The sequence below is a fragment of the Dunckerocampus dactyliophorus genome, chromosome 9, assembly GCF_027744805.1.
Source record: "Dunckerocampus dactyliophorus isolate RoL2022-P2 chromosome 9, RoL_Ddac_1.1, whole genome shotgun sequence".
NCBI classification, from domain to species: domain Eukaryota; kingdom Metazoa; phylum Chordata; class Actinopteri; order Syngnathiformes; family Syngnathidae; genus Dunckerocampus; species Dunckerocampus dactyliophorus.
Window position 1 is genome coordinate 23409650 of NC_072827.1, and position 17546 is coordinate 23427195.

Below are 17546 nucleotides of genomic sequence, written 5' to 3' on the forward strand. Positions count from 1 at the left end.
ACTGGAGGCAAGGTGGTTACGTGTCTTACCCAGGCACACAACAAATCTTGGCAGTTTCCGGCCAACCTGCTCTACCTCCTGAGCCACTGCCGTCCTAAAAATGTATACCTACTTATTACTTGTTATTGAGTGTGTGAAACAAAAAGTGAAAATAAAGACTTTATTAATGTGTGGAGCTGAAACAAAGCAAATCAAATCCTTGTTTATATCTCCCAAAGTTACTTTTTTGTGCAATATTTACACTATACAAGTTTAATAATGGAGCACTTCCCTCGGGAAGTCCACACATAGCACATCAAACTGCAAAAATAAACATGAACAAAGCTTATGACAGTCAGAGACTTAATTAAATAACAGTTTATGAAAGGCAAGGTAGAGGCTCACGCGTGTACCATTAACATCATGTATTAGCACCAGTGACGTGCAGTCAGGGGATGCAGGTGAGGCTGAGCCTCACTTGTCATGATGCAAATTTGAAAAAAAAAAAAAAAGTATACAAACAATAACATGACATAAATATTAACATCTGTCCATTCAACTGTCATACAAATGTATTTTCTGTATTATTCCAATCATTTTTTACATTTTCTGAAGTTAAGTTTGCACATTTCTCGATAAAATACAGGACGGAAACCGAAGATGAGGCCACCGTGAGCATGGCTTCTGGCTTAGTGCGCAAGCCTCACCTATCGTGCACAGAGTGGCTTCATGGCGCCTGCCAGTTTGTCAGCACGTCGCCAGTAATATGTTGCAGAAACTTTTTTTAATACACCATGACTTTCTACAGCAGGGGTGTCAAACTCGTGCCATGGAGGGCTGAGACACTGCAGGTTTTCTTTCCAGCCAGTCACTAAAGCAGGTGATTTTAATGATCAACACCTTCAGTTTGAGGGAAGGAGCTCATCAATTAAATCACCTGCTGAAGAAACTGGTTGGAGAGAAAACCTGCAGCGTCTCGGCCCTGCAGGACACGAGTTTGACGCGTGTTCTACAGCCTCTTCTCGCTAATTGAACAATAAAACAAAAATGTCATACAGGAGGCACTTGCAGTACCGATGCATCCTGACGGGGTCAAGCGTGCATGAGCTGGAAGGTGCTTGTCAACTGCCGTCCTTGCAAAGAGGAAAAGCCAGAATATTTTTTTTCTTTACTGAAATACACAAACAGCATTGCTGGCTACAGCTAGATTTCTAAACAAGTCAAATGCAAAACAGTTGTATGCTCTGCTGAATGAATGAATGAATGAATTTGACCGCCAAGATGGAGCACTTTTACAACCAAGTATCAGAAGTTTTCCTGGTGAAGGAGGGTGCATGTGCTTCATATACAGATAAAAGGTAAGAACACAAATGCTTGTTAGTTAATAAAAAAATAAATAAATGGGACTAAGAAGTGAAAATATTTTTAGCCAAAGCGAATGTCTATTCTTTTTTGGTTGTCCTCTTAGTGAGCAATCAACATTAAAAAAACCCTCCAAAGGAGTCAGTACCTCACCAGCCATGAACCTCACCACACGTCACTGGTCAGTAGCATTCAAGGAGCATACTGGAGTACATTCAGTGGAATGATTGTAAACAGAAGGAGAGGCGAAGTCTCCATGTGTGTCTTGACTGGAGATGACGAGGTCCTTTGTGGCCCTCATATTTGATTGAGGAATGTTTTCATCTTCTCTCGATTGTCAAAGGGAGCCTCACAGGTTGGTCTCGTCCCACGTGGGGTCGTTCATGCTCTTCAAGACCCTCCTCACCACCTTCTCCAGGTCCTTGCGAGCTTTCTGCTCCTCCTCCAGCAACCTCTTCATCTTCTTGTTGTCCTGCAGACAGGAAAACACATTCTACCATGATGGCCAACAGGAAGAAAGGAATGGCATGGTTTATTTGTTTCAGACATGCTTAACAAGTTACATTAAGGATCATCACGTGGTCATTTGCACAATTCAACATGTCTGAAAAGGAGCACCAAGAAGCGTACGTTATTTAATCCTACCCCTTCCTTTGCTTACATGCTGTTTCAATTTACTTCACTTCTTCCTTCTGTGAAAAGAAGGAAGGTGTTTGTACAGCCTTAAGGAAAAGGAAGAAATAAAAACGTTAAAATAAGAAAAAAAGCTAATACAAGTATATACAAAATATGAATACATTTTGTTGTTTCAATAAACGTAAGAAAATAGGTAAGCTAGAATACGTGAAGACATTAAATAATAAGTAAAACAAGACATTGAAAATAAATATATTAGGTGAGTCTAACCATCAATTATGGTTATAACGCCACAAGTCTTTTGCTTTTTCATTGGCTTTTCTTCTAGGCTGGAGAAACCACCAGCAAAGTGAACTAATGGTGGCAAAGAGGGTCAAATGTGCTGACAGCCGTAGAATATAAGCATCTAAATGATTGTTTTCCTTTTTCTTTGGCTTTTTGTGGAGTTTTTTGGGGCAGGTGGGAAGAGCACCAGAGAAGTGTGCCATGATGATGAAGAGGAAAAATGTGCCGATAACCATAATCATATGCATTTAAAGCAGCGGGTCACCGGTCTTGCCAAAAATTGTGAAATGAGCCGGTGTCCCAATGTACACCTCACGTCTGCTATTTGCTTGCTACGCCACCACGAGGCGCATGCCATGTTTATGGCGGACTTGGCCAAGCTTGAGCAGGGGGTGAAGGACGGTGAAATTAATGTGCCGTCCGTCCAATACACAGATAGCTCGCCTTTATAACTGCTGGAGAAGAGCCACTGTAAGGAGACGAGTGTCTGACCGCTCCAGCTCATGTCGTGTTGCGTAAGGGAAATCCGCCCACAATGAAGACTGGCGGGTATAGTTTCATGCCCAGTTCAATCCATTCATACCCAGTTTGATGTATTAGTTAAACCCAGGCAGAGGGGGGGGGTCTCAAGAACAAATGGACCTCCTACTATTATTAAACTAACCTGCTGAGTTAATCAGAAAAAAGGACAAAAAGTGCTGGTAATCATACAGTAGCATATCATGAGCATTTCAGGGATTAACTCCACAAGTGTTTTGCTTTTTCTTTGCATTTTTCTACAAGGGTTAACCTGATATCCATCCATTTTCTATGCCGCTTATCCTCATCCTCATGGAATGCTGGAGCCTATCCCAGCTGACTTCGGGCGAGAGGCGGGGTACACCCTGGACTGGTGGCCAGCCAATGGCAGGGCACATATAGACAAACAACCATTCACACTCACATTCATACCTATGGACAATTTAGAGTCACCAATGAAGCTAACATGCATGTTTTTGGAATGTGGGAGGAAACCGAAGTACCCGGAGAAAACCCACACACGAGGAGAACATGCAAACTCCACACAGAGATGCCCAACGGAGATTCGAACTCAAGTCTTCCCGATCTCCTGTGTGGCCCACATGCTAATCACTAGACCACCGTGCGGCCCGGGTTAACATGATATGAATGATGAAATATTGAAATCAAAATATTCACCTGTTTTAGCTCCTGAACCTCATCCCTGAGTGCATACACCACATCCACGAGGCTCCTTCAAAATAAAAATAAACACTTATTAAACTCTACCATACAGTCCAAAAAAATCAACAACAATAATAATTCCATTATAAATATTTGGACCGATTTACATATATATGAATAAATTATAATTATGATTACATTATTCATCAAAATCATTTTCCCAAGTATGCATGTCTTCATGCTTTCAGTCTATTTTAAGCATCAGCCTTCTTTGAATTCGAACAAAATTGGAAATGACGACTTTGAAGATTTTGTGCAGGTGTACCTATACCACCCATATGCATATTATGTAATATCCTACTGTTTTTTTTTTTTTTTAAAGAACAGAGAAGAAACGCAGTAAAAAATAAAAACAAATACTTCTCTTCCACTGCACTTTGTCCATTGCGACTGGAATCTTCCAGCAGGACTTTCTCCTCGCCGGGAATGATCACATGCAGCTCTGTGTCCCTCCGTTCTCCTGTTCCCGGACAAAAACATCACTCAAAGACTTCAAACGGAACAAACACAGTCCATATTTTGATAGTCAAGTGTGTTAGTGCAGAATGTCGGGAAAAAGGGGGAAAGCATAGAGGAAATGTTCCTTCCAAAGTAAAAGCCAGGACCCCAAAACATATAGCAAATGAGATATTTATTCCAAACTCATATTACAGCCATTTACGGGACTGAGAACCAATCCCACAGTGGACCCTTGGAAGGCGTCGTTAGTTTTGTTCGTGAGTTAGAGAGAGACATGAGTCACGTGTGAACAGAGCGCACGTCAAAAAGTACAATGACAGCTGTCAACCCTGCATGACCCGAAATGTTGACTCCATGGAACAATACAACTGTCACAAAGTAGAGCACGATACAGGACAGTCATAGTCTTTACAACAGCAGGAACCTACAAAGTCCAACGGGTCGGGGTTCAACCCAACTTTTGCTCGCAAATTGTGCCTAAAATTTGCTATTTATTTGGCTTTTTGTGGTGCCACCACCATTGCTGGCAAAGAAGAAGTGTGATGAAAACCGCAAAAGATCAATTCCATGCACAAATGAACACTTATTCATCCCATGAGGTTCATTATAATATAATCTAAACAATTCTTTTTTCAGACCAGAGTTAATTTTTCATAGCTGACAGTTCAAGACAAGACACGTCACAGCAACATCACGTGACCACTTGAGAAAGACTGTGAGTGAGCAGTTGAAACGGTCAGGTATGAAAAAACAATCGTTTCTTATTAATCCCAAAATCCATAAACAACAATGGGTGACACCTTCCTGTTCCCTCACCATTTCATGTACTTTTACTGTATTTGGGTTTTATTTCATTTCATCATACAGTGGCTAACTTCTCATGTTAAAATGTTACTTAAATCATTGTCTGGACAGTTAGTGCGGTTTCATGAAAAATGGTATTCTCAATAAATAACCAATCATTTGGGTTTAGCTATTCTGTATGTGCGAAACATGCATAACGGTTTTTGTTTTTAAATTTAAAACAAAAGTGTTGAGGGTTCGGCACAGTTGAGCATCAACTTCCAGGCAACTTCGAAGCCTTGAGTAGTTACTTTCTTTGTTTATTTAATTTCAATGAATCATGGTTTCACTGGTTAGTTCGACTTTGGAGGTTCCACTGTAGCAGAAAAACTCACTGAATGAATATTTTCCCTCCCTCCTAAGCTAATTAACGACTAGTATTTACAGAAAGGGAATATGTGCTCTTTCCATTTCAAGCCCACTGGGACCAGCAGTCTGAGATTTAAAGTTCATACATAAATATTTTAAATCTTTTTTTGTGGCCCTTCAATGCTTGCACTTAACACTAAAGGATGAGCATTTCAACCACATGTACTTTACAGGAACATTAAATATTTAAGTCTCCCTTCAGACGGACTATATCATACACTCTCTAGGTAGACCCGAAAAAAGTAACCCAAAAGTACAGCATACATTGACACATTCTTGCTCCACCGCGTCCTGTTACATGTTTGTGCAAAATAATTTAAAAACACTGTCCAGAGAAATAAAAAAAAAAAGAAAACAATTCTTCAAGAGTTTCTTTTGTAAACATTGACATACAAACCAAAATAAATTAAACAGTTTACAAAACAATAAATACAACCAAAACAAACAGACCATTATATACGGCTCTACATATGGTAGATGCCAACCCGGACTTTTTAGTACCAACACTGGAAAAATACTTCTTCATGAAAATAGTGACACAAGCCAGACAACACTGAGGCATGCCAGACTTTTTTTTTAATTAGGTTAAAAACAACAGGCTAGCATGCTAGCTCGCTGTGAACATCCATTTCTTCTTCTTCTCCTTTTTTTTTTTAAAATAATTCAAGCTAACCTAGTCAAACTACCACACTTTAAAAGTTACTGGTATTGTTTGGACATTTTGGGAAATCTACTAGTTCCGTTGCAGAATTTGTATTCACAATTTTGCACTTTCAGCATGCAGTTGGAGGCGGTTATGTTAGCCTAGATTAACCTGACTAAGTTACGTCCTTTTTAAGTACAGCAGTGTCCAAAGTTATTTATACCGTTTTGACTTCAAGTAGTTAGGACTGTTTGACTGACATATTTAGGGAATTCCCATGCCATACAATTTTGAGGGGATGCAATGTTTTCCAGCATTCTAAAAGGATCCTAGTAACTTCCAGCATAATCTAGAAGATTATATTAAAATATAAATTGACAGTATTGAATATGCCTGTATTAAAACAAGTACAAATAATTCTGAATTTTTTTACCCATATATGAAAATAATAAAACATACAATAATAAATAAAAATGTAATAATAAAAAAAGGGCAGCTCTCTGAACACATCTTCATTTTTATTTTGTTTTGTTGTTTGTTTGTTTTTTTTTTACACTTTTTAATGTCATTACTAGCAAAAAAAAAATTGATTTACTATTGAAATTATTTTTTTTATTAGAGATATTATATAATAATTTAATTTGATATATAATAACTACATATTATACATGTGCCCTGCGATTGACTGGTGACCAGTCCAGGGTGTACCCCGCCTCTCGCCCCAAGTCAGCTGGAATAGGCTCCAGCACATCCCCCGCGACCCGAGTAGGATAAGCATCATAGAAAATGGATGGATGGATTATATAATATGTATAATATATATATATTAGGAATGTCCTGATCCGATCATCAGGATCGGGATCCCCTGTCGATCCACTGTATTTAATAATAATAAAAAATAATACCGTCACGAGATCGGGCCGATCCGGTTGCCGTATAACGTTCGTAACTCTGGGCCACACTCCAACATGATAGTGTAGGTGCGGTAATGCGCCTCAAAGCTGGTTGCCACTCGACTCCCGCCATCCGAAAGAAGAAGAAAGCACAACACCACCATGCAGACATGTCCGCGGTGCACCGTGAAGGTAGTTTCAAGTTGGATATTCGGCTCCATAGCTACAGCATAAGTTCCCCCTCACTGTGCCCACTGCTGTGTCATTGTGTGGGGAGCTCGTAGGGAAAGTACTGCTCTAACAGCTGTTTTTTTTTATACTAGGGACCATCAATAAATTACTGTTTGAAGAGAGTTTGTTACAAAAATGTCACAAATCACACCAAAAATCCATCTATAGCCATGCCAAATGATTAGGCCTACCCTAAAAGTGTTTTGCGCGCCCATTTTATTGGACTTTTATTGGATCTTTTATTGGTTGACGGACCTGACTCACAGATGTTTCTTACAAAAGCCAAACAATATTGTTGGTCATGCTGTTTAATAAATTTAATTCAGCAATACTTTCGTTGCATTATTCTTAATGCTTTGAAGAGCTAATTTTACAACCATATTGAATTCCACAAATTAATGTTTGCAACATTTGTAAAGCTTATTATTAAAAAAAAAAAAAAGGATCGGTACCAGACCAGCTCGGCACAGACTATTAAAAAATCGGATCGGCTAGGAAGCCAAAAAATTTAGACCGGGACATTCCTACTATATATATTATAAATTACTAGCTAGCTAGCCTAGTTCTGTTTGGAAAAGCTGAGGAAAAGCATGTGTTAATTTTGCATGTGATATTTGGTTCATTTAATTAATCAAACTACTTTTACACGCACTGATGTTGGATTTTATGACATTCAAAAGGGACTGCTTGCAACTGGCTCAAAACAAAAAAATTTTACAACAAAAAAAATAAGAACACCCCAAATCGGCTAACATACACTACCATTAGTGGTATAAAAGAACTGACAAAAACTGGGAAAAAAAAGTCTCTATTTTTCACAGTTACAAATTAAACACAATAAAAATGGTCATAGCTGTCACTCACGGCTGTGTCGTACGTGTCCGTAGCACATTCAGCACCAACAATTTGCAGTCATTCTGTTGTTAAGATAACTATGCATTCAATGATAGCTAACGTTAGTAGTTAAACTTTGTCAAATCTCTATCATTAGCTGGCAACAAACATAACTAGTGTGTTTGTAGGCCTGTCACAATAATCAATAAATCAATTAACCGCATGATAAATAAAAACAAACGACAATTCTGACACGTTCGAAAGTTACGTAGCACGCTCGGCAGCCGCGAAACTGTTGCAAACAATCCCTTTAACAGAAAGGTAAAGCTAACTTCCTGGTTCTGTCTGGAAAACACAATGTAAAAATCTTTCTTTTCATGTTATATTGCGTTCATTTATTTATCAAACAAGTTTTATATGGACTGATACTAGATTTCATTACATTTAAAGAGGGAAAGGGTAAACTTACTAGCTAAGCTCAGGTTTTATGAAAACAACTGCTATTACAGTGATATTTATCATCTTATTCAATGTTGGAAGCAAGTATGCCTATTTCCCAAAATGTCAAACTATATTTTCGATAAGAGACAAATTCTATCACACAAGGGCATTGAGTTTCTGCTGTCATTTTTATATTCTTTAGTTCTCTGTTTGTATTTTGTCCAAGCAGTCATCGTAACCGGATTAAAGACTGGGATTTTACATTGAAATGGATGACTAACAAACATTTTTTGGAGTGTATAGTAGCTGAATATTCTAAATTAAACCCACTATGTCTATAGAGTTCATCGACACCAATGCTAAGAGTGTAGTGGCATCAAAATGTCATGTTGCTGTATTGTGTGGCAGCAGGGACATACAGTATATGACAGAATTTGATTGGCATCTGTGCTATAATGGAGCATACGAGCTCTCAAACCACCACCTGCCTAGAAACCGTACACCATCATACAGAATACACTCGTTCCTGAATTGCATCTGAATATCAGACAGAAAAAGCTCAGTGGCCACCTCCTCTTATCCCACCGACATCGCTCTTTCTCTCGCATTATGGGCTAAAAGAGAGTTCCCCCATGTTTGTGGCCAAACATGGGGTCACATTCAAGATAAACGAACAGGAATTAGCAAACACTTACTGCATGACAGCTACAGAAAGAGAGAGGAGGCACATAGAAAAGGGAAAGTGGCAAAGGCAACAGGGAGATGCGTTAAACATCCTGTCAAACTAAAATAAATAAAATAAGTTAACAATTGAAAATAAATAAATTGTAAAACATCGACAATAAAAAGAGGTAAGCAAAGCGCGCTAGGTGGCAGCAACCGAGCATTCTTTTTAGTTCTGGTGCGAGATGCAGCTCTTGCGTGGCACCGAACCCATCCGGTAAGAGTGGCTGGTCCAAATGGAGTCGTAGTCAGAGTCCTCCGAAAGGTCGGAGGACAACTCTGGCCGCGACACGCTGCTACGGCGGCCCGGCGAGTCCGTGCAGGGCCGATCGGCGTCGGCCAGCACATGGTTGTGCATCAAGTCGGTGCCCTGCCATGCTAGGATTAGGAGGGGGAGGATGGAGGGACGGGAGAGGAGGTAGGCAGGGATTTCATGCGCAAAGAAATGGCAAAAAAAAATCGTAGGGTGGGGACAATGGATGGAATCGCAACGCAAACCAACAAGAATGGAGAGAAGGAAAAGTATGGAAATAAAAGATCAACCGGAGTCATGAGTGGAGGAGACAGAAAGGAAGAGAAGATACGGTTAGAAGGCTCAGTTCAGGACTTTAGTGTTAATAATAAAAGTTCAGCAAGACAAACGAGGGCACGCTCACATCAACACAAGGATTTTTTTTTTTTGTTCCTCTTTTACGCTGCCTGTCAAAAAGCTAAGATTTTCCACAGTTATATATATGTTGTTGTTATGTATAAATGGTATCAAAAGAAACAAGGGATGAAGGCAACCTTGCACGTTTGCACCTTCTGAGGTCGTATGAGAGCCGTAACTGGGCCTGGGCTATGCTCCTACATCGAGGCGCCAGCGTACACTACACCGGCTCGCACTCAAAAACCGTCCTGCGTAGCTTTACGTGCACCTCCAAAAAAATCTAACCTCATGTAGCAGTGACACAGACAGTAGGCTGTGATTGGTCATCTTTTTTTTTTTTTTTTTTTTTTTTTACATTATTTCCTATATTTACTCGTTCAGGAGGGGTACAGCTCAACTTTGCGAAACGCCTTCTCTCAATTTGGATCGACGAATGCAATAAAAGTGGCTGTTGATTAGTTGACATTGAATTGCTGACATTGTTTAGTTCTATTTCCAAAAGCACTCCCCATCTGTCTGTACTTACCATTGTTTGCTCATGACGAAGGAAGCTAACAAACTAAATAGTCGACAAAACATTGCCCAGAGCATTTTGGCAGAGAACTGTACGTCACGCACGATGGCGAAATGCTATAAAATGTTCAAAACAGCATCAGAGGGGATGGCTTAGTGACTACACAAAAGCATAATCCACGCTCCAGGGTGTTCTATGCCCGTACTGGTGTGTGAAGTTTAACACTTGACACTCACTCCCCCGTCCTGTTGTGTTGAAAGCAATTGTTGCTGTCTGACATTATTTTACACATCACTCTAGACGCTGGTGTCGTCATGCATCTAATTGACTCCAGGATATTTCTGTGTTAAAGTGCACGCTGTTGCTGCAATAACCCACTTCGTTGTGTTTTGTATAGAAGGCACATACCACAAGTAGATCCAGTATCTAATGTTACAACTCTGATGAGCCAATTTTGCAACATCTCTGTGTGAAAGGGGCCTGCGTTGACATTGACAATAAATGGGGGGAGGAAAGTGACACAGCAATTGTGCACCCTTTCAGGTAGTATCATTGTTGTGACAGAGGTGGGACGCCACCTGTGTGTATGGGTGTAATATGAAGTTTAACACCTGTCACGCACTCACTTCTCCTGCACTATTGTTTGAAGGCAATTGTCACTGTACATCAAATATTGTATACGTCACACCAGAAGCACCTGAATCTGCCGAGTCACTGCGTGAAAGAGCACAGTTAGGGAAATATCCCACTTCACTGGGTTCTGTGTAATACGGGGGTGCTCAAAGTGCAGCCCATGGCCCATTTGTTTTTTTAGTGGTCCTCGGCATATTCTAAACATAGAATTAATTCAGATATATTATTAAATATACTAATTTACCAAATGTACTCAGACTTGGCAAAATTTGCCAGAAAACACAGTATCATGTGAATAGAGATGTTTTTGACCCCGAAAAGGAAGAAAAGGAATTTTTTTTGTATGTGTACTGTATGTGTGTACTGTATGTGTATATGTGGACTCTGCATAAGACTTTTTTCTTTTTTTTTACTTACTGGAGTTGAGCGTCTGCCTGGTTTTGGCGCTGGTGCAGTAGGCCTCTATGACTTTTAGGATCTGAGCGTCTTCTTCCAGAGCAGCTGTGCCTAAAGAGCACAGGACAAACACGGGTTACTGCCTCGTCATCAAAAAATCTACCAAGATAATAATGTTCAGTTTATGGAGATCGTCAGAGAGGTATTCATTCAACAAGGTTTATTATTGTGCTTGTTGTTTTCTGCACTGCATCACACTATTGTTTAGTTACAGTGTGCAGCATAACAACCTATGGCTACGGAGAGTCAAGGTGTCAAACATACTCTTCCTCAAGGAAAACTCCTCCTCAGACTGTTTCCTCTCAGGCTTGCGTTTGGGAAGAAGTTTCTTCACACTCTTGGGACTTTTACTGAGATCCTGCACATGGAGAAGAGAGAAAACATTTAATTCAAGCCCAGATGAAATCAAAATAGGAAGAATGAGAGCAAAATGTGATACTCAACAAATTTGAACCAACAAATTGTACTGAACTCTATACAGTGTTATTCAAAAAGAATGAACCGATTTCATTACACAACTTCAATTCTACTGTTTGTTCCATTAAACTATATTAATTTCTTCCAAACAGTCAACAGGCTACTTCCGGTAGTGTATTTGCATGTTAGATTTTTCTATGTGTTGCCATACCAATGCAATCTGACCAGGGCCTTCAGAATCAGGAGAGCTGGTCCATGTCACATACACACCGCTCAGGACCAGCAAACCGGCCGACACTGACACTGCGTGCTCTCCAAGTAATTACATAATAAAAATAAAATCCATAGAAAGCGCTCAAGTCAACCAATCAAAAAACAGTAAGAAAACATTTCTGAGCAATACATGTATTGAACACTGAACCAGCTGAGGTCCAATGATCTCCGGTTATAGCAACACAGTAGGGCAAATCCTCCACCAAAATTTTTGTTTTTCTTTTTGTCGTACATCTCGCAGATTTTGGTCGTTACTGTATTCCTGCATTGTGGCTTGTATGATGGGTCATTGGACGCAGTTTTCATCACCTCAGTTAACCTCTCGTCTTCCACTATATTTACTTTATCACTTTATCACCACGCAAGAACATTTGTCAGCCTGTCAGTCGCAGACTTGCTCATACGTGGTGTGTTCGACTTTAGTGTGCCAAAAAGCTTTGTTTTGGCTCGCTAAATTGCTAATGTCTTCTCTGCTAACGCTTGCTGTGGCTGCATTCACGACTGGGTGCTTTGTGTTGATGTGCAAGCTAAACTCCTTCTTACAAAGAAGACATATCACTCTAATTTATCAATGGTTCCGTTGGAGTGTTTCTGAAATGTAAATTTCCCATTCACTGGACTGACAACTTTCACATGCTCCTTCATTTTCGTCTCCATTCCGCTACGCACTGCTCCTCACCTTGCCCTCCCAACTACAATGGGAGCCTATCAGCTGATACTAAACAAGCCCGAGGACAATGACTGCCAATCAATGTCCACTTCCAGGTTTGACTGACCATTGTTTTCCACCCTCGACAACTGAAGCACAAGAAGGCCAATGCATAAAAACTGACTTTAGAAAAGGGCAACTTGCATACTGAAACTGTAAAATTACATTAAAGAAAAATAATGCCTAAATATGACTAATTAATTATTTGCAATTAATGCTTTAATTTGACACCCCAAGTATTCTCTACCATCTAAAGTTGTTCATCAAAATGTAATCTTTGATAGACAAATAAAGAAAAGCATTTTTCAAACCTGTTAAGCTAACCTCCGTTACGTTTAAAAGGTTAAATTAATTGATTTAAGTTCCTATGATGAGTAAATTAGCATGAGCAGAAAACTTTACAAAATGTGCTAGAAAAAAGAAAAAAAAGCAATTTTTGAGGGATGGGGGAGGTTCCAACTATAGCACAGTATATTCTCTGAGGAGAGGTTGATTGTGCCACACCAACCCCTAACCGACATCAACTATAAAAAATAACCTAACCTCCTTGTAGCAAAGGGCGGCAGAGGGTCGCAGTGGGGGTGCGGGCCGCAGGCAGCTCAGGCTCCAAGGTTTGGGGGTGTTGGGGGGTTCCAGCGGGCCCCACATCATCATGCTGTGAGACGTTCCGTGGGAGGAGGGGTGAGGCAGGGTGTGGTAGGTAGGGGCCACGGTCATGGCCCTACCCTCAGCGTGTCGGGAAGGGGTGACGGGGTGGGAGGGAAGCTGTGGAACCAAAGCGTGTATTACAAAGTGCAGAACAAACAAATGTAGACAAGAGTGTGTGTGTGTGATGCTGACAGTGTGGCAGGGCACAGTGAGAGGTTTGTGGCTTGGCGCTGTGGCTGCAGTGTGCTTGATCTGTCGTGTTAGATGCTCCACCCAGTCTTGCAGATCCTGCTGATTAGTGCACGCCACTTGAAGATGTTCGAACATGGGGCCTGCAGAAAAAGCCCATGTTGATAAAAGGCATTTGAAGCATCACAACAAAGCACAGACATGGCTTACCGCTGAGCTCAAAGGCATTTTTGTGGGCTTCACAGTCTTCTAGTTTGGTCACCGACATGCTAGCCAGAGGCAATTTTCCCTGTGGATGGTAAGCGAAGTGAGAACCAAAGGAACCAAAATACAGTGGAACGCGCTTAAGTCAACAACCCATCTACAGTCATGGAAACAATTATTAGACTATTGACCCATTTTAATGTGTGGTACAACTAAAGGTACATTTGTTTGGACAAATATAATGGTGATAACAAGTATAGCTCATAAGAGTTTAATTTAAGACCTGATGTCTAGCAACGTCCATGGTTTATTTGATAATAACCAAAATCACTTAAGTTCTTACATGAACAGCTAGAGCATTGTACTGCCTAAAGCTATTTTTGTTGTCATTGTTATATTTGTCCAAACAAAGGTACCTTTCGTTGTATCAAGTGTTAAAATGAACTAGAAACTGAAGAAACAAGGGTGGTCTAGTCATTTTTTCCATGACTGTATGTCGACCAACTCATGTCCATTTATTATTACTAAAAAGTTCCCAGTTAGTTGATGTCAACATACAGTACGTGGTCAGCCTATTTATGTCGACTTAAAATTTGAGACCCAAAGCGATAATTTCTATGAAGAATGCGTCTCTTTATGTGGACGTGTTATATTGTGAACTTCCTTGTTGTCGCTAAAACCTTAGTCATCCTAGAGGCGTAATGCACCGGAATGCCGTCAAAATAAAAAATCCTGGTTTATTCCTGGATATTCAAAGTGCTTTCTAAAAATTCTGAGTGCATTCCAAATATTTGGGCCCATTCTTGTGGCCAGCACGAATGTTTTGCTCGGGCTAAAAACTTTCAAGGTGAATTCAAGATGGAAAAATATTGAGTGGTATTCAAACTGCTGTCGGGCTGCATTATAAATATTCTTACGGTATTCCAACAGCATTCCAACCATTCTGATGGTATTCAATGAAAAACTGAAACGCCAAGCCACTTCACATTCTGCCAGAATGTGTCCAAAGGTGCCTCAAATTAGCCGGACTGCAGCTCAAATGCATCTCCATTGCTGCAGAAATATATTTCGATATTAAAGGAATTCAGCTGGAATGCACTTCAATTGCCATCATAATCTTTCAATTGCTACTTGAAAACGCCTCAAATGCAGTCAAAATGTCCCAATTGTCTCTTGAATGAGTCCGGATGCAATTTGGAACACCGCATAATCACATAAAAACGGAGCCAGCTGCCGCTAAAACGTCACTCACCATTGAAGCCTCGCCTTATTCACATCACGTTATACCACTAAGGAAAAAGGGGGCCTACAGACTTCTCCAGTGTGGAAAGCATAGAGGTGCTGCAACCCAAGAAGTCCCTGAAGAGCCAGCTCCTATTCCTGATGATGCTGCACCTTCCGACCAGACTTCGGGCAGCAATCGAATGGCACCCATACGGCGTTCAAAGAGCTTTGTAAATATGGTGACTGCATTCTAACTGTATTGTGTTCCGACTACATTCGACTTGAATGTGCAAAAATAATTTGAGACGTGTTTGGAAAGGTAATCTGTGGCGCAGACTTTGAAATGTTTCATTACGACTAGTTCTGCTTGATTCGTGTTGATTCTGAATAAGTACGATGGGGGGTTAAGCAATGTGAAATAACAACGGCGACACAAATACTGTTTAGTTACACAGCATTTAAATGTCTTCCTGTTCAGTGCAAAGTAGGCTTCAAAATAAAAGCACGGTAGTAAGAAAGTGGACTCTCCCACGTCTCTCTTTTTTTTTAGATTGTTAGCCACCGGAAGAAAGATTTGCGCTTTGTGATTTTAGGCGAGACATACAACAAAATTACCACAGCAGCTCTGTTACGAAGTAACATATACGAGTATAAAATATCATATGAAAACAGAAAATAAAAATGTACACAAATGGTGTAAAAATGTCGTCAAATTGCCCTAGGTTAAAAAAATCGCTCATTTTCCTTATGTCAATGGCGAAAGTCACAAGTAAATGTGCAAGCAATGGCTAGTTTCAGTTTCAATTTCAGTTGTGGCGACAGTCTGAGGGGTGTCAACATGAATAATAATCTGGCGAGCACCTTCCTCATCACTAACCTGGAATATGAAGCCGCTCATCCTGGGGCTGGCCGACAACAAGAGAAGGACATGGGGGAAGAGCATGAGGTAACGCTCACTCTTCTCCTGGAGAGATGAAGGGAGTAAAAAGTGTGGAGGGGAAGGGAAATAATAAAAGACAATTGCCAAAATATTTTCTACTATTTAACTCTGTAACAGCAAACTTTTGCAGGCAGCGGCAAGATGCAAAATAACATAACTCAACCTTCTCATGATCGTTTGCTGCAGCCTTGGACTGTACAGTGATAGTGCATTGCATTGTGAGAGTCAAGTACAGGTGAAGAAGAAGCGATTACTGGTGCTACCTCTGCCCCAGGATTGAGCACCAGGACCTGGCTCATGTACAGCACAGAGCCAAGTGTCTTGATGTCGTCACCCTCCCACAGCCGGATGGATTCGGTCAGGATCTGCAGCTCCAGCTCCTTACGCTTCCGCACTTCCTGGCACTGTGCCTGGCACAAGGGAAGTAAGCAATCACTCAAAAGTTGTGCATGTTTACGTAAGCTACAACTGACATGATGCTCTGAGGCCTTACCGACAGATTTTTGAAAGAAGCCATGCACTTCTGGATGTCACCTCTGTCAGGGTGGCTCTCCTAGAAGACAACAAACATGATGCTCCAACATACATCAATAAGACACAACAAGGTGCAGATGTACACGCACCTCCATGTGCCTCTCCAGCTCTTTGAGCAGAGTGGGGTATTTATCCAACCTCATGAAGGATTTACTGAGGCCAGTGGTCAGGGTGAGGATCCCAGGGCTGACGGCACCCCTACCCTCCATGAACTCCCCCAAAACCTCACTGCAAGGACACATTGATCAAGTAATTCATTCACAAATACACTGATAATCTAAGAATAACTGTCGTTCTTGGCTAATAACATGCAACTGAATGCAGCTTGTGCGTTCACAGACCTGTGTTGTGTGAGTACATTCACTGCACAGGGGTGGTTGGAGCAGTAACCCACATAAAGAGCCTTCATTTGGGGCATGAGATTGATGAAGAACCCGCCCACTCTTTGTTGACTCTCTGGCAGCCTTAGAAAAACAAAGTAACAAAATAACAATATGAAATACGGTCCATTGGATATAACAATGTAACATTGTGACCAACGAGTACTGTACTGTAAATACAAATGCCTTAATCTCGTCTTGTAGTATAATAATTCAACACTAGAGGGCTCTCCATTTGTTATGAAACCGTGGGTGCTGGTGCAGTAGGGCCTTGCTAGAGGAGAGGGAGCACTTACTTGGTGCATTCCTCCAGTGATTGGACCAGCATCTGCTGAAAGGTGCTGATCTCCTCCAAGTTGCCCAAGATCAGCGATACATCCGCTCCACTCAACCTTGCAAGTCGGAGAGACATCATATTGTGAGACAGTAAAGGTGTTTTTTCCCCCTCATTATTTGTACTCCACTATGGTCATACTTCTCAAAGCTCTGGAGATGACGCAGGTAATTTGTGAGGAGGCTTTGAAGGTCCTTGGAATATTCTGTCTCTGTTTCTAAAATGTTTTGCAACACCTGCAATACAAAATAGGGTAAATTGAGTCAAAAAGATCATTCCTTTTTTTTTTTTTTTTCAAAAAGATCATTCCATTCCATTCCATTCAATTTCCATTGTCTCCCGCTTATCTGGGTGCGGGTCACAAGGGAAGCAGTCTCAGTAAGGAAGTCCACACTTCCCGGTATCCAGCCACCTCTTCCAGTTCCACCGGGAGGAACCCAAGGTGTTCCCAGACCAGCTGTGAGACATAATCCCTCCAGAGTGTCCTAGGTTTGCCCCGAGG

General features: G+C 40.9%; 1 protein-coding gene across 2 annotated transcripts in view; it reads right to left on the reverse strand.

The window, feature by feature from the left end:
* Positions 1 to 897: 897 nt before the first annotated feature.
* The window catches only part of arhgef7a (Rho guanine nucleotide exchange factor (GEF) 7a), a 38995-nt gene continuing 22346 nt past the window's right edge, over positions 898 to 17546 (reverse strand). The window contains exons 7-22 of one of the 2 annotated variants that reach the window (XM_054786892.1): positions 17186 to 17280; positions 17007 to 17102; positions 16672 to 16794; positions 16420 to 16558; positions 16290 to 16349; positions 16060 to 16206; positions 15734 to 15820; positions 13639 to 13717; positions 13432 to 13571; positions 13135 to 13356; positions 11457 to 11550; positions 11154 to 11243; positions 9133 to 9318; positions 3865 to 3961; positions 3460 to 3514; positions 898 to 1813 (exon numbers count right to left, since the gene is read on the reverse strand). In XM_054786892.1, the coding sequence (XP_054642867.1) occupies positions 1691 to 1813; positions 3460 to 3514; positions 3865 to 3961; positions 9133 to 9318; positions 11154 to 11243; positions 11457 to 11550; positions 13135 to 13356; positions 13432 to 13571; positions 13639 to 13717; positions 15734 to 15820; positions 16060 to 16206; positions 16290 to 16349; positions 16420 to 16558; positions 16672 to 16794; positions 17007 to 17102; positions 17186 to 17280 (1833 nt within the window). In that variant the 3' untranslated portion in view covers positions 898 to 1690. Of the gene's footprint in view, positions 1814 to 3459; positions 3515 to 3864; positions 3965 to 9132; positions 9319 to 11153; positions 11244 to 11456; positions 11551 to 13134; positions 13357 to 13431; positions 13572 to 13638; positions 13718 to 15733; positions 15821 to 16059; positions 16207 to 16289; positions 16350 to 16419; positions 16559 to 16671; positions 16795 to 17006; positions 17103 to 17185; positions 17281 to 17546 lie in introns of both variants that reach the window. The other variant, XM_054786891.1, reaches the window with a different exon arrangement.